At 48.5% G+C, this 22,582-nt stretch overlaps 2 protein-coding genes across 4 annotated transcripts; one reads left to right on the top strand and one right to left on the bottom strand.

Annotated features, from left to right (window-relative positions):
- Positions 1-598: 598 nt before the first annotated feature.
- On the top strand, positions 599-7,921 carry LOC123046011 (uncharacterized). Of its 2 annotated transcripts, XM_044469281.1 has the most exons (7): positions 599-889; positions 1,346-1,574; positions 1,923-2,075; positions 2,554-2,971; positions 6,570-7,173; positions 7,293-7,465; positions 7,578-7,921. In XM_044469281.1, exons 1-7 carry the CDS (start codon positions 647-649, stop codon positions 7,717-7,719), a joined length of 1,962 nt encoding a protein of 653 aa, XP_044325216.1. In that variant the 5' UTR covers positions 599-646; the 3' UTR covers positions 7,720-7,921. The 2 variants fall into 2 exon arrangements, with proteins under 2 accessions (XP_044325216.1, XP_044325217.1); XM_044469282.1 differs by lacking the exons at positions 6,570-7,173; positions 7,293-7,465; positions 7,578-7,921 and having other exon boundaries at positions 2,554-3,411.
- Positions 7,922-10,209: 2,288 nt separating this feature from the next.
- On the bottom strand, positions 10,210-15,798 carry LOC123046010 (nuclear transport factor 2). Of its 2 annotated transcripts, none has more exons than XM_044469280.1 (9): positions 15,538-15,798; positions 15,271-15,411; positions 14,067-14,379; positions 13,399-13,688; positions 13,159-13,318; positions 11,719-11,837; positions 11,573-11,638; positions 10,966-11,047; positions 10,210-10,576 (listed from the first exon to the last, which is right to left on the bottom strand). In XM_044469280.1, the coding sequence occupies exons 1-9, from the start codon at positions 15,592-15,594 to the stop codon at positions 10,461-10,463; spliced, it is 1,344 nt and encodes a 447-aa protein (XP_044325215.1). In that variant the 5' UTR covers positions 15,595-15,798; the 3' UTR covers positions 10,210-10,460. The 2 variants fall into 2 exon arrangements, with proteins under 2 accessions (XP_044325215.1, XP_044325214.1); XM_044469279.1 differs by having other exon boundaries at positions 11,719-11,840; positions 15,538-15,797.
- Positions 15,799-22,582: the final 6,784 nt, after the last annotated feature.

The following is a 22,582-nucleotide window of genomic DNA, read 5'->3' as shown; positions in this document are numbered from 1 at the left end:
TGTATAGTATAAAATAATTGAATGAGAGAGTTTGAGAAAATTATTGACATAGTTAAAATCAGGTAACCCAATTTCAATTGAAAACCTCAATTGAATGTGGGCTCTTTGAAAATAGGAGCATAGTGTTATAGAGGATTGTCGTGGTAGGTGGAATATTCTTGAGATGATTATTTTTGTGCCCCTAGTGGTGTCCCAATCGGCTGTTTTGCCCCTAATTTTCAAAATGCATCAGTCTTGCCAAGGCCCTTTGCTTCTTTTATGTGTTTGTCCTTTGACCATCTTTTGACTGTGTGGCACAAAGCAACTCCACCCTAATGATTTTTAATGGCAACTTTAGTTATTCAAGGATGACAACTTTAGTTATGAAGCATAGCACATTCTATTTGGATGGCAAGTTTCAGTCTTTTTAGTGTTCTTTTTTGAATTGCAATTTTAATATAAAAATATCATGGTGGTGTTACTTCGTGCCACACATGAGTTTAATTTTAAGGGTTTTCATTTTCTTCTCCAAGCCGACTCCCTGGCTCCGTGTGAACAGCTAGGGTGGTTGTGTTCTGGGCTTAAGCGGGCTTCTGCCCTTTTCCTAGTAGGCCGCCAGCCACAGCCCACAAAACACACCCGCAGACTCAGCGGGAACAGGGGAACCATGTTGCGGGCGGCGGCGTCAAGGTGCGCCGGCGGCGCCATCCGGCGGCTGTCGGTGGCTTCGTACCCAGAAGCGGTAGGCGCGCGGAGGAAGCCTCCCCTGGATGAGGGGGACTGGTCCTACTACAAGGAGTGGTGGGGCGAGGACGACGGCCCCGGCGTTGGAGCTCACACCGTCTTCTGCCGCCACTCCGAGCATGGCAATGGCGTCGTCTCCGTCGTCGCCTACCCAGCCACCCGACCGGTAGCTTCCCCTTGTCTTCTCCCTAGTTCCCTTTTGTTCCACTTCTTGCTTGAAGAAATGGAGATGAACAACTCGTCGTCTACTGTCGATGTTACAGAACTTTTTTTTGCCGATTGGAGCCACTAGAAGCGGTATCATCCAAGTACTATAAACTTAGTAATCAAACTTCTAGGTTTTGTTTTAGATCCATGCTGGTTCCTGGACAAAAGGGTTGGTTTTGATGCAATTCACATCTTGTGGTTTTGAACATGGCCACATGAGGCAAAATGCTGCCACTCTACATTTTGTCCAACTTAAATTTTCGTATGCTGCTTATCATGGTAATCGATTATGTGCCACTATGATCATATATGAGTCTTGTGATTTATCGCACTGTAAATAATAATGATTTTTTGAAGATTTTAGCTCAACCTATTTTGGATTCATACAGAAATACAAATTGTTTTGCTGTGACAGGCCAGCGATCAGTGGCCAGTGACGGAGAGATGGCTTCAGGAAAGAAATTCGGCAATGTACCCAGAATCAAGTGGTGCTGACCAGTTTAAGATACTAGGCTACCAGTGGCGAGTAATGCGCTTTAACGACCATACACGGCAAAGTACTGCAAAAGTAATGGCGTGTTACCGGTCTGGGGGTGATAGAGCATTATACTCAATGCAGCAACCCAATTGTTTAGCTGTTCCTTGTGAGTTCACCTGCACTATGTTCATACCAATGCTGATTGATGATAATATATCCATGCTGGTTTTTATTTTTTGGATTCATTTTGCATCTGTTAATGTATAAGCATAACTTAGAATGATGGCTTCTTGCATACAAATCAAGTATACACACACTTACAGGTCCAAAGACATCAGTAAAATATAATTCCTTGATTATTTCTTAGCTGCAAGTTTTATATGCCATCAAGATCGCAGGAAGAATTTCTGCTAGGTGTGCATGGAACTGTTATTTGCAAAACTAAAGCAATTTTGTTGGCACTTGAGCTTTGTCTTTTGCTTTGGTACTATCATCTAACCGTCATTATTTGCAGATGTCAAGAGCATGGTATCAGCAGGGTTGACAGCACTCCCTAGTTGTTCTTATGATCTCCCTCAAGCAGTTTCTGAGCCGAACACTATGAAAATTCTTTGTATCGGTCATGGTGGCGGCAGCATACCATTGTTTTTGGCTAGTAAATTCAAAGGTATGTACTACCACAGGTTTTACTGATGATATTACTGCATAGATTGATACTGGATTTTTATTTGTTTTGCTGATACTTTGCTTCATGTACAGTGAACTTGAAATGAAGTTATTATCTTCTGGTCTTTGTTGGTCAGTTAGAAACTATACCTGGCTTGGCTTGTTTAACTGCAAAACAAAGTGCAGTACTAATAAGTAATACTCCCTCCGTCCCAAAATAAGTGTCTCGGGCTTAGTACAACTAACTAGTACAAAGTTGAGACATTTATTTTGGGACAGAGGGAGTAACTTGCAAGTGAATACACAATAATTTTTAGATGTGCAAATGCACTCCCAGCTCTAAATAGTTGGGAGTCAGGTCATTTGATGGAACATTTGGTCTAACATACATACTATTCCTATCGTAGTTCTAGTTGTAGATCCTCGAGTCTGCAGTTGTTCACCTCATCGAAACACTCAACATATTTCATCTGTTTCAGGTGCTGATGTCCACATTGTGGAGATCGATCCAGTCGTCGTCTCAGCCTCGGTCGAATCCATGGGCTTCCCTGCATCATGCGCGAAAGGGTTATCAGCCCACACCATGCAGCCCGCCGACGGCGACGAGCTACTATGGAACGGCGTCCACGACCGCATCTCCCTCCACATAGAAGACGCGGAGGACTTCATCGCCGGCGACAGCAACGTCTACGACCTGGTCTTCATCGACGCGTACGACGGGAACGACATATTCCCCCGCAAGCTCTGGGACGCCGACGGGGCGTTCCTGAGGAACCTGGAGGAGAAGGTTCACCCGGTCCACGGCACCGTGGTGGTGAACCTGCACTCGGACTCGGGGCCGTCATCCCCCGACGTCGACGACGAGGCCCCCTTCGAGAACGTGCTCCCCATGGGCAGGTACGTCTCCCACGTCTCCCGGGCCTACAAGCGGCATTTCGGGCTGGCCTTCACGGTGGCCTCCCCCTGGCTCTGCAACATCACACTGGTCGCCTGCCGCGACAAGGCGATACTGCGCAGCGCGCCGGTAGGGCGCAGCCATAGGGATTTTGTTCTCAGCAAGCTTCTGTCGAGGTCGAGCATGGTCGAGCAGGCGCTCGACCTGCCGTTCCCCTGTCTGCAGTACGTCAAGAATGGCTTCACGCTGGTTGAATGATGTGTTTGTTCTTTTGGACGGAGGGCGCGAGAATAATCTGATCTTTTATGCCCAACCCTCTCTTGTTGGCACCATTTGCTCTCCCACATTGCTGAATCATGAGCTCGTGCGGGGGTTTCATTGTAACCTGCCGGCGAGCAGTGCGCGGGCATCAAGTTGATGAATGTGTTGTGTGCTTCTTCTCTTTTCAAGGTTCATCTTCACTTTTAGCTGTCCAAACTGAAACATGTTCCCGAACAGGAGCCCTAAGGGCATCTCCAGCCGCGCCCCCAACAGGCCCTCCTCAGGCGATTTTGCCGCGCTGGCGCCAAAAAAAGGCCCCAGTCGCGTCCCCAGAAACCCGTTTTTCGTCGGCTCGGGCCAAAACTGGTGCCGGCGGACCCAGGCCGAACCCGGCGCCCTGGGGGCGCTTGGGGAGCCGGCACAAGCGAAAAAGGCGCGTGGGCCCGCCCTGGAAGCGACCCGAGGGCCTTTTCCTGCCGTTTCTTGACGCTTTTCCCTCGCATCTCTCTCGCTCGCTCGCCTCCCTCCCTCCATTCTCTCCCTTTCTCCCGCCAAACCCCCTCCCGCTCGCCGCGAAGAAGCACGCCATGCCGCCGAAGAAGTACGCCATGCCGCGCGCGGCGGCAACCGCGACTGGCGCCGTGGCCCAGCCGAAGCAGAGGAAGCCGAGGGCGCCGCCATCGAAGCCACCGGGCCTGTCGAACGCCGAGTGGAGGGTGGAAGTTCAGCGGCGTGAAGCAGTCACCGCCGACAGGCGGAACAGGGCCATAGCCAAGAAGGCCCGCGACAACGCGGCGCGCGCGGCAGCGTCTTCCTCATCGGTCGACCAGGCGGGGATGAATCCACCCGTCGTCAGCCACGCCCGGTACGCGCCCTGGGGACAGCAAGGCGCCGGATCTACATGGGGTATATCGTCGCCCGGCTACGCCGACGGCGACGCGCACGGTGGGTTCAACCCAAACGTGACCTTCCCTCATGGTCACCCCGCTACGCGCACGCCCTCGGCCGCCTTCGTCGGCGTGCAGTACCCTCCATACAACTACTCGCCGCCCGCCTCCTACGCGTCCACACCGACGCCCCATCTCTACGGCGGACCGCTGCCCTTCTCGCACCTCGGCGACGCCGACGACACGGGAGCCGACATGGACGACATCATTGCGACAGGATCGACCGCGGCCGCCGCGTCTCCCGGGTTCGCCACCCAGGACGAGGTAGTGGACCTCAACGGCGACATGGAGGCCGAGCTTGGCTACGTCTATGGCGACGACGCGCAGGAACCCGAGGAGGACGAGGAGGAGGAGGAGGAGCCGGCTCCTGTTCCGACAAAGGGGCGCCGGAAGAAGAAGAAGCGAGCGGCTAGGTCAGGCGAACCGCGCATCAAGTGGACGTCCAAGGAGGAGGAATGCCTTGCCGAAGCATGGAAAGTCGTCTGCCTTGACCCGACAACCGGCGCGAACCAGAGCTTGGACACGTACTGGGACCGCATCAAGGCCGAGTTCGACGAGCGGAAGCTCGTCGACCCCTACTTCAAAGGCGTCTACATGCAGCGCGGCTCCAAGGCGATGGCGAACCATTGGGGGCGTATCCAGTTGGCGTGCAACAAATGACATGGAATCGTCGAGGAGGTCGCGGCTCACCCGGAGAGCGGCGCCAGCGTTGAGGATCAGGTACGCACGCCGTTCGCCCGCATATCTTCGTCCCCTACGCCCGCCGCCCGCCAACTGTTTGTCCCTCCGCGCAGCTGCTGCGTATGTTCGCCATGTATCGGGGCGACAACCAAGACGCCGACTTCAAGCACCTCCGCGTCTACAAGCGCATTGACAAGTGCGAGAAGTGGGCGGAAGTCCGACGTGCCCTCGACAAGGCCAAGGAGACATACAAGCCAGACGCGACGACTCCGGGCGCGTCAGAGGGACGGCCGGACGGCCACAAATTGGCAAAGAAGGGGAAAAGCGCCGACGCGGCAACCGCGCGAGTGCAGGAGTCCATCGAGCATTGCCTCGCCGACGCCCAGGCCCGGGCCGTCCTACGCGAAGAAAAGACCGAGGCGCGGTGGTCGTCGCTAATGAAGAACAACGCCATCAAGCTCGACCTGCTCCGGACGAACGTCGCCGCGAAGAAGAGGAACACCGACATGGCTTTTCTGATGAGCGGGGCGGACATGCTCCAGAGCAACGACGAGAAGCTCAAGGCGTGGTACCTGGTGCAGTGCGGCCTCATCCTGAACGAGCTGCCGACGGCAACGCCGACGACGCCCACGACGCCCACGACCACACGGACTCCAAGCCCGAACGACGCCTCTACATCGCCGCCCAGCAGTGCCGAAGCCGCGCCGACGCAGCCCTGCACCGAAGCAGCTCCGACACCGACGAGCCCGCGCACGCCGACTCCGCCAACGCCTGGAGCCGACCCCGCCGAGTGAATCGTTGCGCACGGCGGCGCTCTGTTTTTTGTAACGCCAGACTACGTCCGTCCGATCGCCGGATTTGCGGCGTCTTTTGAAAAGCAGGAACGACCAAGTTTGAATTTTCCGCATCCTGAGGCCGGCGCGTGGGGGCGTGACTAGGAGCTAGGTCGCCATCAGGGGCCGAACTAGCGCCGGCACGCCCCAGACCGCTTTATTTAGACGCCCTAGGGGGCCGAACGGCTGGAGATGCCCTAAGCAACACGGCCGGGAGGTTCAGGTTACACGGCGTGTAATTTGACTTGTGAGGAGATGTGGCCAGAAAGTCTGGGGCGGGCACGTGAGATACATGAAACCGGACGCCGGTGGGCGGTGGCTTAGTTTTTGGAACGGTGGGTGCGTGCCCACGAGGTTCCTGCGCTTCCAAATTGGCCCGCAATCATCTCCAAGCAACGCCCGGTTGACAGATGGCTTAATCTACAACCCTCTTGTCCTAGCATGCAGAGGCAGGATGGGGGTTATTCTCCTTTTCGAAGAAAGAAAAACGTTACAAAGAGGCCAGATTGCATTCGTTGTGTTTGTATCCGCTTGGTGCTTCATTTTTAAGTCAATAAAATTCATCATTTGTCGAAAAAAAAACCTCTTGCCCTTGCCAGCTATCCGTGGCTTGCATTTGCAGTCGAAAACAAAATGTGCACACTACACGCATGTAGAATTGTGGAGTAGCATTCAACACAGTACACAAGCTTGGAGTTAAAGCATGAGGCGCCGTCGCCGGCGGTGAGAAGTCACGAGATGCGTGCGTATCAGCCCGGTTGAAGCGTTTCCTTTTCCTTCCTGGATCGAAATATTGAGCAGAGACGTGTTTTTGGTCTAGAACTTTGTTTCTTGTAAGTTCGATAATGGTTCACGTGCATGCGCCGACCGCCATACAGGTCCAAGCAACGCGGTTCTTGTGCTATTAATAAAATCGATCAGGCCACGAGACGAGAGGTGAGATCTCGACTTGGGAACTCTCACAAGAAGACGCCCAGACGAGAGGAGAGGATGCTGCTGAGGAGCTCCTCCACGCCATTCCTGCGCTCCTTCCTCTCCTCCCCTTCGCCCCCTTCCTCCCTCCAGCTCCGGCGGGCCTTCTCCGACGGCCACCTCCCTTCGCTCAACCCCTCCTCCTCCGGCGACAACGACAGCAACAGAACCACCGGCCTCCACACCGAGCTCTCCTTCTCCATCTACAACACCTTCAGCAAAGCCAAGCTGGAGCCCCACCAGGAGCAGGAGATGGAGGAGGAGCAGGAGCAGACGGCGCAGCCTGAGCTGCCGGAGCTGCCGCTGTTCCTGGCGAGGGGCATGGGCATCGACCGCCTCGCCTCCGGCCTCTTCACCGCCGGCATGGGCTCCGAGGCTGCCCTGGCTAGGATGGCCAGCGGGGTGGACCAGAAGGCGGTGCTGGCGCTGGACGCCCAGTACAAGGAGATGGTCGACGAGCAGCCCGGCAACGCCCTGTTCCTGCGCAACTACGCGCAGTTCCTGCACGAGGTGCGTGCGTCGTATCATCTGGCTCTGCTAACTTCTTGATGTCAGAAAGATCTTTAGTTTACACAGTTACAGTAGTTCTTGATCTGCTGTGTCCTTGTACCAACTGATGAATGAATCAGGTGAAGTGCGACCCGAGAAGGGCGGAGGAGTACTACTCGCGCGCCATGCTCGCCGACCCGACCGACGGCGAGATCATGTCGCAGTACGCCAAGCTGGTGTGGGCGGTGCACCGCGACCACGAGAGGTCCCTCACCTACTTCCAGAAGTCGGTGCAGGCAGCCCCGCGGGACAGGTACGCTCCCTCCGCCACACAAATACTGTAATAGTAATAATGATAAATCTAGGCCCCTTCGAGCTGGTCGGCATGGCTGACCGTGCTGGTGTTGTGGCGACGTGCATGGCAGCCACGTCCTCGCGGCGTACGCCAGCTTCCTGTGGGAGCAGGACGAGGACGACGACAACGATGATGGTGGTGTTGGGGGAGGCGAGCAGGGAGCACCCGGGCGTGCTGCGCAGCCGAGGCAGCTGTCTTCCGCGGCCGTTTGACCAGGGTGGCCGAGATGTGCTAACGATGTGCATGCTGATGAGTGATGATCATGCGTGTATGATGTTTCTGTGTAATCTGCAAAATGTTTGGACGGTCGAGGTGCTGCTACAGAATAAAGAACGTAACTGTTGAGGCGATGGAAGGCTGTCCCTGTAAACATTGGTGATTCCGTCTGCAGATGCTAAGTTGCTACTATGTTTATTGGCTAAGTTGTACTAGTACTAAGAGCAACTCTAGCAGACCTTGCATCCCGCTTCAACCCGGAAAATAACTGCCAAAATGCGGGTCGGGGCGGAAAAACCTGCCCGATCAAACCCCGCATCCCTTCCCGGTCCGCAAAAAAATTTGGGGGGCGCGGCAAAATCTCGGCCCCAACCCGCATATTCGCGGGTTTTTCCCTTGCCGCTGCGATGCCCTGCATATAAGCGGAAGCGGTTGGTGGGGGACATTTCAGCCCGCGCTTTCCCCCACCAACCACCTCCCCTCGCGCCGCCGCCACCCCGCCGCCCAAGATTCCGGCGAAAGCAGCCGGCAGGAGCTCGCCGAAAGGCCGCCACATGCACAAGGCCCGCAAAGGCGTTTTTCCGCGAACTGCGAACATGTTTTGCGGGCCGGACAGATGCGGGGTCTGCTAGAGTTGCTCTAAGGCTGGGCATAGTGGGGAGTAACTTAGAGTAGTAATATGCATACGTTACTACTCTATGTTACTACCCTTATAGTGGAAAGTATCATATGTGTAGTAACATACACATGTTCATTTATTGTCTTGCAGACTCATTTTGCATTGGAAAGCGCTACGTGATGGTAACATATTAGGTTACTCTATTTACCTCTCTCCTCATTAACTATTTGTCACATCAACAATTTTTGTTTATGTAGTATCTATGTTATATCTATGTTACTTTAACTATGACCAGCCTAATATCCTGGAGGTTAGGCTGGAGGCTCTGTATGAGCTTGTTATTGCCTGCTTGTGGAGTCCCATGCTGGATTTTAATGCTGGAGAGTGTCGCCTTGATGGCCTGGCACAGGTCTTTATGCTTCCGTGGGAGGCTGCAACTGCAGTACATAGCTGCGTCACCACTCCGACCGATGATGTAAAAGTTGATGCCCTAAAATTGGATTTTACATTTGGAGAGAGAAGCTTTTGGGACATCAACAAAGTTTTTGTTGTAACAGCAATGCTCCAAAACTAGTGCCTTAATTATTTTTTTTCGAAATGGATGCAAAGATTGCCTCATCTATTAATAAAGCAGAAGAGAATTACCCAGTTAATTACGGAAAAACCGGAACAACAAGGGCCAAGCCCACTCCCATAAACTGAAACACACAGGGCAAAGCCCACCCTCATCGACGACATGTCGACCTGCGGACAGACAACGCAGCTCCGATTCTGACGAAAAACTCAGAAGAACGAAACCAGGCACGGCTGGCGCCACGGAAGATCGCCGAAAGGCCACAAGCAGCCAGTCATCGTACACCACAGGGCCTCGCCGCCGCAGCTTCGACTCCATAGCAACAAACAAACCGAGGCAATACCGTGGACACGCCGGAGAAGAGCCGACTATCGCAACCATTGCCGCGTCGCCGACATCGCTCCCACCATCGTCGTTGCCACAGAAGTCTGGACGCCACCGTGATTCTCTCGGGGCCACCGCCCCGACATCCACCGCTCTGTCGCGCCCAGCGCAATCAACCGGCACCACCTTCCAGGGCCGCCGCCTCGACATACCACCACTCCGCTCGAGCAGCAACGCCGCACAACCCAGCTGCCCGCAGCCCACGCTGCCCAGGGCAACCGCTCGCAGACCACGAACGTCGCACCACATCACATCCGGGCCGCCGCCCCGACGCAAAGTCAGACCGCCCCTCTGGAACGCGTCGACCGGAAATTTGGAAACCAATGGAAACATATGATCCGACAGTGGAGAGGCAGGGAGGCGGATCTGACTGTCGCCGAGCAGACACTAAAACGCAACTTTCTGCATAAACGCGCTAAGCACCCAGCTGTTAACCAAAGCTGGCACTTCAAAACTAGTGACAAACACTACCTGGAGTGAAGGTGCCCGCGCGCGCAACTATCTGAGCCGTGTGTATGTCTACCGCTCGTCGCAACCCAGCGCCAGAGCTCCAGCAGCAACGCACAATGCGGTAAGAAGCCATGGACCTGTGTGAACAAGCCTTCACATACAGCGTTGTGCTTCACAGAAACTACAGGATTTTGTAAGCTACAGCTACAGCACTATCCACAAATTAAAAGTTCTGAAGTCTGGCGTGCTAATTGTAGACCAGGAACAGAAACAGCCACAGCCTTTGCCGGATGATGCACGGCGCCGCGTGCAGCTGAGCTAAAGCAATCCAAGTAACCCTGCAAGGTACGGTCCAATCCCAGATATATGTTAGACGCCACAGCTGACTCATGGCAACAAGCTAGGAAATTATTAAACCTGATGACTGACAATCGGAATACTTTTGACAGTGTGCTCAAATGACCAAGGATCAACTAACACTGATCCATTCTTTTCCCATGTTTAGTTCATAGTACCAGATAGGCGACACGATCATGTAGCAAAAACACTAAAAAGAGTCCCATCAGAAACGAGTCATGCTCAATAGCAGCTAAGCAAAACGCAAGTTCTCCAGGTAATCGCGCTTTGTTGTGACAAAAATATGGCCAGGCCGCACCAGATCAAGAGCACCAAATGGGATGCGACCATTCGCCAGCAGAGCAAATGTGAGACTAGTCGTAGCCGTCGTATTGGTGCCCGCCCCTCCTTTGGTAACCATTTCCCTTTGACCGTGCAGCGTAATCCCCGTCGTAGCGCCCACCATATTGACCCCTTCCCCGCCCTCGCCCTGCAAAGTGAGCAAGTTCCAAAAATAAACAAGGCTTGTTTATTAAACTCGATTTTGATCAAATACAATACAGGGGTAGTTTTCCCGTTTCTTTGAAACTGTAAACAAATGTAAGACGTTTTGGCAGTTTAAGGATTATGATGCATTTTTATCATGTAGTCATGTTCTTAGGGTACTTGACAGTGGAGAAATTGAATTGCACTGGATAACATGAAAGACCATAGTACTGTCCCCAAATAATGAGGTTCCAGAAACCTCATCCTATGTGTCAAGCATATGTTTAGTACAGAACAAGACATACCCTACAAACAGCAACAGTTGGCACAAAGATAGTTGGAAAAATATATCTGCTAAACTACAGTCATGAGGAAATCAAAATTTGTACTTACTTCCACCGCCGCGAAAGACTCCACTGCCAGGCCTCCTCTCCTCAACATGTACTAGACGCCCATTCAACTCTATTGGAGATGCCTGATGTACAAAAGATCACCATAACAAGATGTGTTCAGGTATAATATGACATCATATAGATGGCATTCAGCCATTCACAGACCACTCTGTTTCGCACATTTTATGGACATCAAACAATGGCTCAAACTAGAATGCAAATAATGAAGATTCTTGATCTAATCATGCAATCTAAATCTACTACAATAGTTTGCTTGTCTGGTGAAGTGGAGGATAAAAGATCTTGACTATGTTGCTTTGCTTATGCAACAAATAAAGTCCATGGCTATTCTATGTAAGTTTGACCTTTCAACAAAATATTTTTTTTCTTATGTTTCTTACTGTAGAATGTGAAAACATAAATGTTAGGCACTTGGGCATTTCAGCCACCAAACTCAGGACAGGATGCAAGAAACTAATTCACAATGTAGTTGTACGAAGTGATCCAAGGCATATTCTTTATAACCCCCTTTCTTCTTTTTCAATCCAGGGTCACCTGCACAAGTTGTGCTATAATAATGCAGAAGCATGAGAAACTGAGAAACTCACATCCAACGCATTCTGGATGCCACTCATGTTTTCATACTCAACAAATCCAAAGAAAACTCCAGCCTCCTGCATATTAGTACACAAATTAGGAAACCCAACAAGAGGAACTAGAGAAAAAGCCTAGAGCTAGATAGAAGGCAAGATACCTTGCGACTACGTATAGCAACTCCATCAGGTTTAATTCTTCCAAAAGCCTGAAAGACCTTCTCAAGATCGAAGACTGAAGTAGCTGGAGAAAGATTACCAACATATACTGATAGGAACTCTTCTGATAGAAAAAAAAACAATCATCAGTCAATACACAACCAAAAAGATTATGTCCACAGGAATTATCAGACAGACACTAATACCTAGACATTGCAGATGAAAATTAGTGTTTTTCTTTTGCAAGGAATATAAAATTTATATAACAGAACAGGTTCAAATGTCTCTGGACAAGAGACCAAAAGTATGCATAATGCCACGCAAGTTCAAAGGTATATTGCTCGGTTTCCTGCACTTTACATACACCCAAAAATAATTCACTTAACTACCAGGTCAGAAAATCCACATGTCAAGAAAAAGATCACATACAGAAATCATTAGCATATTAATGAATCTAAAGGAACATGCCAGATTTAAATTTCCAATAAGCTCTTCAGCAAGAAAAATACAGCATTACCCAGTTTCCAATTCTTAAACACATAGTTAACCAGCAGCAGATGGACAGCTAGCATGCATGAGTAAACAATGATTGTGGAGGGGAAAATCATCAAACAAGCAATAAGATACCGCTACCATTAACCCCCATAATCATGATTATACAGCCACTCTCAAATATCAATAACAAATAACATAAGTTACTGCAATACAAAACACACAAAACAGAATGTGAGACAAGAAACAAACCGAAGACAAAGCATGTGTACATATTCAAACAACAGCTTCCCCACTTAGGATTTCACCAACTGCTGGATAAAAAATGGGCATTAAGGGCCGGCTTTGGCAATGTTCCAGAATTTTCATGCAATATGTGTTTGGTGGGGCTTATTCTTGGCTTTTGCACGTAGGCTTAAAAGCCAAAAAAGCAACTGTTTATGGGCTTTTGGCTTATGACTCAATATTGTTACATGATGGAATAAGACAAAAGCCAAAGCCAAAAGCCCATAAATAGATGCTTTTTAGGCTTTTAAGCAAAAGTGCAAAAGCTAAGAATAAGCCCAGCCAAACAGCCTAGGCAGGCATTTAAGTGCGCCTAGGCTCAAAATGCCTAGCGCTTAATTGCGCATAAGTGTGCGCTTTGGTCAGAAAAGCGCAAGGCGGTGCCAAACACACAATTAACGCCTAGCACTTTTTTAACTATGCTTCAAACTACCTAACAAAGAAGTTGTTAAATCCAAGACAGGAAAGTTTGAATAACAAACAAGTTGAAACCCATTCCCAGTGGTAAAGGGCAGAGGGTGTCAACAGAGAACAGCTAATAATTAGTGGGTAGATAAGTTTTGCCAAATGTTAGTACTTAGTAATAATAATAACAAACAAAAAACATAAGGCAGGTCTCAACAAAGGAGTCATGAGAATAAAAAAAGTTAAGAGTAGAAAGAAACCTTCATCCTCAGGGACACTGACATCCAGACAAGTGCCCAAGTTCGATTTTTCTTGCACTGGCACAGGCTGAGTTTGTCCAACCAGCTGTGATTCTGTGGTCCCTGTCATAGCCCTGTTAACCGGAGTGGAGTGGATAACCTGACCAGCATTTGCTCGCAGCTGACAAATTTGCAACCAATTACCATCAAGTTAAAACAAAGGATTCAGAATGAATAGAATTACAACATATGTTAGCTTACCACTGAAGCATATGTTTGCTTAGGCGGTTCTCCCACAGGCTCTTCTTCAGGTGTAGGTGGGGAAGGAGGGTGGGGAGGAGCAGATGCATCCTGTTTAATGTCTGCCGAACTAGGGAGGGAGGGAGCAGGATCTTCAAAATGAGTTTCTCCGTTGACTGCAAACTCAAATTCCAAAGGATCTTGCTGCTGCATTTCATGATTCTCATATATAATACCATTAGCCCTTTCGTCGGTATCAGCAGGAGCTGCAAACCCCTTTAATTCAAGTTCTTCAGCCACATAATCAGATGCTGAGGGATCAACCAACAAAACAAAAATGGTTATCTTTTTGACCAAGGCTACAGTTGGAACAGACTTTTTCTCAATAAATAATGCAGAAGAATACATCAATGAACTGGAAATAAATGAATAAAGTAGGATTATGTAGAGAGGAATACTGCCCATGTAAAAAGGGTTACCACCAAAATTACGACCAAAGTAATAGCACTTAGAGTGAAAAGGAGGAGGTAAATGAGAAACAGACCAAAATAAACATATTTGTCAAAGAGAACCAGCACCGAAATGAACTTTAGATAGAGAGCGAAGAGCCGAAATGAAGTTGATTTACTGACTATATCATAGGACAGTTATCATGTAACTCAAATTATAGAGGTGTCAGGAAGCGATACCTGTTTCGGTCATGGTATTATGAGCAACCATCTGTGGAAATTGGTTAGCATAACCGTAATCAGCAACTTGGTAATGATCATCATACTCGTCACAGATGAGCTGAAAGATGTCACTGTCTACAAAAAATCCATCTGGTTTGACCTGAGGAGCAAGAATGATACTCTGGGAGAATCTCTTGCGTAAAGGGTAGCCTTTCAATTGCACTAGGCCAGTAACCAACAGAGTGATGGCTCCAGCCCATGATTCCAAGAAATTAGCCATTTTAATCTCAACCTTTTGAACATTCATGGACATCAATATATCATTGATTTCCTGCATATTTTTGAAAGAACGAAAGGTGAGAGAAATCAGAAACCCTCAGTTTGCAAGCTGAAACCATTAACACAAGACGATAGAAAATATAAATTATAGATCCCATTACTTCAATGCCCAATTTTCAAGAAACTGAACTATGAAACATCCGAAAGCACAACAAGACCAAAGAATTATAATCCTCATGGAATCAACATTAACCAGAGACCTTATGAACTGTGATTACTGATTTATCATAAAACATAACTAATAAAATACAAAGACAACCAGTAATCCAAAGAAACCTTATAAACTGTGATTACTAATTTATCATAAAACATGACTAATAAATCCAAAGATCGCCAGGTAAAAAAATGAGGTTATAAAATTATGTTTCTGCATTTAAATTGCACAAAATGAGAAACCAACTTAACATGCAAGATCAAACCAAAATCAACATGTTTTGCTCTGTATACCCTTGAACACTAATATGTTTACTTCTATGAATTGAATAACGAAACCAGGAAATGAATGATAACCAAATAGACTACACAGAAGTTCTACAGTAACTGACACAAATCCCAACACCCCTACGAAACAATTCAAGCACCAGATCCTGAACCATAAAAACTTGTCAATTTGGTATCGGCATTTTTCCTAATAGATCGTCTTACGGAACTTTGCAACCGCTGCCTCCATGTTCCAAAAGGTCAGCAAGCAACACAAAATCTCAACATAAACCAAGCACATTCAGTCGGATGCATATAATCACCAAAATTCCACCAAATAGACCTGACATCAACATGCATTACACACCACCCAGTTGTACTCGGAACAACACAGCATGGCAATGACTATCGGCACCAAAGGGAAGTAAACACAGCAGAAACACGGCCAGATTGGGGTTCATACCTCGGCCGTCTCCCCGAACTGGGACTCCATGGTCTGGCAGTCGACCCTCACGACGGTGCTGCCGTCCGTGTAGAACTGCCGCGCCAGCTCCGGGGTGCTGGCCAGGACGCTGTAGTACCCCGCCAGGAAGTAGGACCCCACCTGCGGGCAACCAACCACAACCAAAAAACCCTACGCGTCAGGCAAAAACCCCAGGCTCCTCCTCCCCCAACCAAACCACCGCGCGCGGTCTCTACTCGGCGCGTCTCGGGCCGGCGCGGCGCTCACCTCGAAGGCGTAGGGGTGGCCGGCGATGCGGTGCTGCTCCCGCCGCAGTTCCTCCATGGCCGGCGAAAACCCTAGCGGGGGCGGGCCTCGGCTAGGGGACGGCGCGCCCTCTCGCGAGGCGCGCGCGGCGAGCGGGAGGGCGGGGACGGGGGCGGCTAGGGTTTGCGGGGGTCCGGGGCTCGTCGCGTCGCGTCGGCTTGTAGGTGCGGGGAACGGAGGCGAATGGGGGGTCGGAGACGGGGGATCGAAACGGGGAGGGAGGGGAAGGGAAGGTTTTAAAATGGGCTCACTGGTCGCCGCCTGGCTGCCTCGCTGGCATGTTTTTACTGCCTTCCTCCTTTCGCCATCCCGTTTCCTTTGCGGGAGCCGTCCCGGTCGTCTCGATTTGGTTGGTCAAGTCGCGCGGAGACGCTGGTGGTTGCGGTCGGTCTCCAGGGTCCGGCTGTGCCCATCGAGGATGGGTCCCGGAAAAAGTGGTTCCGCAGGGGAGGCTGAGCCTGCGGGGACCCCACCGTGCTGTAGCATCCGGACATTTTTTTTCTTTTGATAAAACAAATAAACATTGAGTTCACTCACGAAAAATTGGGTGTGATATTGGACGCGGGGCTTGGGAACATCGTTCCACGAGAACCCCTTCGAATGGAATAGTAAATTTGAAAAGAATGCAATTTTAAGAAAAATACAAAAAAAAATCCACTCCTATGTGTTGATAATCTCGCCTCACCTCCCACAAAACTTATATTACGCATGTGAGCGCCTTACAGGCGACCTTTCTCTCAAGCATGACTAACATGGGCCGATCCATTTAACGCGTGCATTAACTCAACCAAATCGACACTTTCCAAAAATAATGTCACGCATTAACTCATTCAAATCAGATCTTAAGAAAATCTCAATTAAATCTGAACTTTCCTTGTCTTCCACTACTCATATACAAATCAAATCAAATCTTATCAAAACATCAATAATAATTAAATTTGGCCGACCCATTTGACGCGTGCGTGCGTTATATTTTAGTTTCTTCTTTTAGTTTCATCTCTACTCCTAAAGGGGAAGTTCACAATATATTTTCGCCTCACCTTTCACCACCACCCTTGACATAGAATTTCTTTTCTCCTGTCACACGTTGGTTTTTTCCTTCACCTTTCACAATCATTTTTTCTTTTTTGATCTGCGTTTTCTCTAAATCGTTTGGCTCAAGACTATATCGGTATCCACTCAAATGCAGCAAATCTCTACCGAAAAAAAGAATCCAAATAAGTTCTTTTTTTTGCGGGGTAATAGGGTGTTTTTATTACTCAATCAAAGGGCACTCCGCCTTACAAAGTTCTAGAACAACACACAGACCCGATCGAAACCACAAAGCAGTGCGATTCTCACATCTACCATAATTAGCTAAAAAATGACTCACAATGTTTTGATCATGCTTTACATGTGTGCCCTTGAGAAATCAGATTCTTCGCCTCGTGACAGTCTGTCTCCACAACAATTGGTGGCGTAGTCCATTGCAAGGCAAACGTGTCCCCTCCTTACAGGTTGAGAGCTCCGCCTCTAGCGCATCCACACACAACCTCAAGGATCGACAAGCTGAGAGAATGATGGCTCCTACATCATCACAGACCATTCCTGCTCCAGCCGTACCATCCGCATCACAGAAGGACCCATTAACTGACAACCGGCTGGTGATGGAGACCATGCTAGCCTCGGCTGCTACTCCTGCTCACCCTTGGATGTCAGCACTTGCTTCCCATGTGGTAAGAGCACCACTTTGCCCTTCACGTGGTCCGCCGCTGGATTTTGCTAAATGTTATGGAGCGTGTTGACGTAGCTAAGAAGAAAGCGCATGAAAGATTCAGTATTCGGTGGCTTCTTGTTGTGGACGATTTCATTCCGCACATGCCAACACATCCATAAAGTCATCAGGAGGCACATACGATCAAGATTCAAAAGATTCGCGAGCATCAAAAGCAACCACTCCGGGCCCTTGTCTCTCATAGTACGCACGTCCGGGATATTCCAATGTTCCGCCATAGCTTGCCACAACGCGACCGCCCTTGGGCACCTGCAAAAGGCGTGATATGTATTCTCCCGCCTAGTCATACAAATGGGACAAACATCAGATACTTCAAGAGTTTCGGTGATGCTTATTTTCCCAAGTAGGGAGGGAGTTAGTAGCCAGCCACCATGCAAATACACGCACCTTCGGAGGAGCAGGGCACCTCCATAAATAAGCCCAGACGGCTCGTCGCCTGTCTGGTGTCCTGCTCGCTGCCACTAAAGACGGTCGGATGCGCTCGTTGAGGCCCAACTGATAAGCGCTCCGAACAGTTAAGGCTCCAGAACGCTCTGGTGCCCACACCAGAACATCGTCACCGAGCCTTGGCGATGTATGAATCTTGAGAATAGCATCAATATCTACAGGAAAAAACTAGCGGTGAAGGAGATCCAACCGCCAATTGCCATGTTCATTCAGCAGCGGGCCCACACGGCGAAGACGACACCTTCCCTGCGGAGAAATTGGCACGGTAGGTTCCCCTCGCTGAATCAACTGGTCGCGCCATATGCAGATGGATGCACCGTTTTCTACCCGTCAAAATAATTCCTTTTTTCAACAATTCCAGTCCATGCACAATTGCTTGCCAAGTCACCGAAGCACTTCCATAGAACACAGTATCGAGCATGTCCCCATTTGGGAAATAGCGTGCCTTTAGGACACACGCACATAAACTATCTGGGACTATGAGGATACGCCACGCTTGTCAGGCGAGTAAAGCTTGGTTGAAAATCCGCATATCTTTGAATCCCATTCCACCATGTGACTTTGGTTGAATTAAATCCTTCCATGCACGCCAATGTGTTTTTCTCCTACCTTTTGTGGCTCCCCACCAGTAGTTTCAAAGCATACTAGTAATATCATCACATGTAGCAAACGGTAGCCTAAAAACACTCATCAAGTATGTTGGCAACGCCTGGCCTACTGATTTGATTAGTACCTCTCATCCACTTTGAGCTAGCTGAGAATCCCCCCACAACACAAGATTATTTGTGAGTCTCTCTTGAAGGTTTTCAAACCAGCCCTTTGACATATGCCCTTGTGGAGTTGGGAGGCCGAGATATTTTTCCTCGAACTGAACATTCTGCACTTGTAATACTTGGACCACCTCCTCATGATCTGAACTCCTACAATGTTCTCCAAACAAAATAGAACATTTGGCAGGGTTGATCAATTGTCCCGTAGCCCGAGCATATGAATTTAGGACCCCATGGATCCTCAAAGCCTCTCCTGTTGTGGCACAAAAGAACAAAAGTGTGTCATCCGCAAACACTAAATGGGTTGTTCCGTGCGCCCGCGGACAGACATGGAGTGGGGTAATATGCATATTCTCAACATTCTGTCTCAATAAAGCAGCAAGGCCGTCTGCAATAAAGAGAAACAGAAAAGGTGAAAGAGGATCTCCCTGCCGAAGGCCGCGCTTTGGTGCAAATGAATCCGAGAGGGCTCCATTAACATTAATCTTGTATCTCACTGTGGTGACACATGACATTATCCATTGCACCCACTGATGAGCAAAGCCCAGCTGTTGCATCACTCGCTCCAAGAAGATCCAATCCATGTGATCATAAGCTTTAGATAAATCAAGCTTATATGCACAGAAACTCCTATTCTGGTCCTTTTCTTGCTTGATGAGATGAGTACACTCAAAGGCCATAAATGCATTATCAGTAAACAACCTACCAGGCACGAATGCACTCTGTTATGGGGAGATAATGTCACCAAGAAGAGGTCGAAGGCGATTAATAAGACACTTGGAGATGATCTTGTACACCACATTGCATAAGCTGATAGGCCGAAACTCAGTCATCTTTGTCGGGTTGTCCACCTTAGGGATGAGGACGATGGTTGTGGTGTTGACGCCTTGGGGCATTTGACCTGTATCAAAAGTTTTTCAAACACACAATAAGAAAGCGAGAAGATAAATCTAACATGGATGATACAGTGAAAAAGTATGAACACCGACAACTGGAATAAGAAGTGTGAACATGAATGTAATGTCAGTGGAATTACGTACTCCCCCAAGCTTAGGCTTTTGGCCTAGCTTGGTAATCACCGTCCACGGCCTCCATATTAGTCAGACTGGTAGCTAATAGAGGCCTTTGGTGCAGCCAACTCAGCCCACCGAGCAGTCGCAACCTTCGCGTTGTGCACGCGAGCCTCGCTCTCAGAAACATAATATCTTCTCTTGCTGTCAAAATCAAAGAGAGGAGGCGCATGCAAAGCAATATGCACGATGTCTTTTTTATTGAACCTCAGGTTATAAGTATAATTATTAATTTTTCCCTTCAGGAACTTATGGCGCTTCATGGCCTCAAAGTCTAAGTACTGAGTAGGTAGGATGGGGTCATTAGGCCAAAGTGATACACCCAGCTCTGTTGTTAAGCGTGAAGCATAAATCCCACCATAAAAATAACCACTACCAGCATTATGTTGCAACCTGCGTGCAATAATCGCCCCAAGGTTATAACATTGGATACCGGTGAGGGCGGTGTGTATGAGGCTCAAGTCAGGAGCACATAGTGTACTACAGTCTTATTTGCCTACGATGCATTTGCCATTAAACAGTGCAAAATATTGGATTGATGGGAAGTGAATACTTTTTATTCTACCTTGTGTCACTCCTCTATCCTCTCCAAAACAAAGGCTAGTCAAGAACGTCTCATAATCAGACCTTGGTGGTTCGTCTAGCAAACCCCAAAATGGAATTTTGCACATATTAGAGAATGTCTCTAGAGGTAAGGTAAATGGATGGTTATACAGTTTAAATGACACTCTAGACTCATGAGGAAGAAATTTAAATTCTTTAGTAAATGATTCTATGAGGCTGAGATGCTGGTTGCACTTATCACTACAAAAAAAATACACTTCCATGATGATACATGTTTGTCACAGTAGGTCATGTTTTCTGTCATGCATGTACATCCATAACGATTTTATGACAGAATCAAGATAGGCATACCTGTGCTGTTGTAGAAGTGTTCCATGACATTACCAAAATTATCATCACGGAAGTGTCCACTTCCATGACGATAAATCGCGTGTCATAGAAGTGCTTTCATCAAGGGTGACCGACACGTGGCATCCACCGTAACGGCTCGCCGTTAAGCTATCGGGTCCTGTTTTGGATCCGATAACCCGTTAACAGCCTGGACCAATGGGGATTTTCCACGTGTAAAATTCTCATTGGCCAGAGGAAACACGTGTTGGCTCACCGTTGGGACAGATGTCATCCACTCATTGGACAGGAGGCGCCTATGATACGTCGACACGTGGCACGGCCTAGCTGAGGCCCATTCCAATAAAAAAGCCGGCCCGTTTGACTTGGTCAAAAGGTAACGACCGGCTCACGGAAAGCCTGTTAACGGCATGTTCGTATATCGCCCATTTACGGGCCGCTAACACCTGGCCCATTACGGCCCATTGGAACTAAGCCTAGTAGCTTCATCTGGGCCTTCCAATATGATTCCAGCCCGTTGTAACTTCCGGCCCATGTATGGCCCATGATGTCTTTTGACCCATATGAGGCCCTTCGTAACTCCGGTCCCATTAAAGGCCCGAGATGAAACTGGTCCATAATGAACAGTGTATCGCTTTATACCCATTAACGACCCATTTATTATGTCCGCTGTTTCCAACCCGTGTTAACTTTTGGCCTTCTAAGGGCCCATTTATTCTTGGGCTCCTTTCTAGAATTCGGTTAGTTACGGTCCGTTACTGCCCTGTTCCGTTTGTGGGCCAAATTCAGCCTGTGGTTACATTCAGCCCATTTGTGGCCCTTTAACCCGTTGGGCTGTTTTCATGTAAAAAACCGTTGGGTTGTTTTCATAGAGTTATCAAATACGGCCTATTAACGGCCCGTTATGGTCCACAAATAGTACGGCCCATGATTGGTGAAATGATTATACGCCCCATAGAAGGTCCATGGATTCTACGGCCCGTAGAAGACCAATGGATCCTACGGTCCATAGAAGGCCCATGGATCATACGACCCGTAGAAAGTCCATGGATCCTACGGCCCGTAGAAGGCCCATGGATCCTACGGCCCGTATAGAACACCAATGGATCCTACGGCCCATAGAAGGCCCATGGATCATACGACCCGCAGGAGGCCCATGGTTACAACAGTCTATGTGTTGCCATGATTATTGTGGCCTAGTTACCAAAAATAGGTTATTGTGGCCACTAGAAAAATGCGAAAAAATAACTGCAGTGACTACAAGCAAACAACTAAACAAGACAATAAGGAAATAAATAAGCAAGCAACTTACGCTAGCCTATTACCGCTATTACACATATTACATTCACTGGGCATCAAAGTTCTCCACCAGTGCAAATATAGGGAACAAAGCAACATATTACATACACTGGCCATCAAAATTGGCCACCAGTGCAAATAAACGAGGCAGCAAAACAAGTCCATAACTGAAACAACTTCAGAAGAGCTCAAGAAACGTTATCCTGGGTATCCACCATGCTGGCAATAAGCTTAGCAAGCTTATTAGCTTTGTCCTGTTTGGCGCTAAAATCCTCCAACACTTGCTATTGCACCAGAAAGTATGCATCTGAATGCTCCAGGGACTTCTGCAGTCCTTCCGCTTCTTGTCGCAACACAGCTGATAGATGTCTTTCAGCTTGTAGTTGAGACTCAAGAAACCGAGCTGATTCAGACAGTGAGTTTGAATAGCTTGTGCAAGCGGTAGTGGCCAATAACTCGAACACTAAACCAAGATAGGACTGTGGGGTTGTCTCACTATCTTCAAGATAGTCTTCCTTAGCTGTTTTATCAGCTTTGTTGGAGACCAACAAGGATGTCTCACTATCCTGAACCTTATCTGCATTACTTCCTTTACCATTGCTTAATAAGGCACTCTTCCCAATATTTTGTTAGCATTCTAAAAGAAGAAACAAGCAGACACATAACAGGTTTAGCATGTACTAGTATATGAAACTCATTTTGGTGAACCAGTTCATTAGTAAGGTGGACATGAT

This window comes from Triticum aestivum, chromosome 2B (assembly GCF_018294505.1).
Source record: "Triticum aestivum cultivar Chinese Spring chromosome 2B, IWGSC CS RefSeq v2.1, whole genome shotgun sequence".
Lineage (NCBI taxonomy): Eukaryota > Viridiplantae > Streptophyta > Magnoliopsida > Poales > Poaceae > Triticum > Triticum aestivum.
The sequence above is the reverse complement of the archived record's forward strand: the minus strand, read 5'-3'. Positions and strand labels throughout refer to the sequence as shown.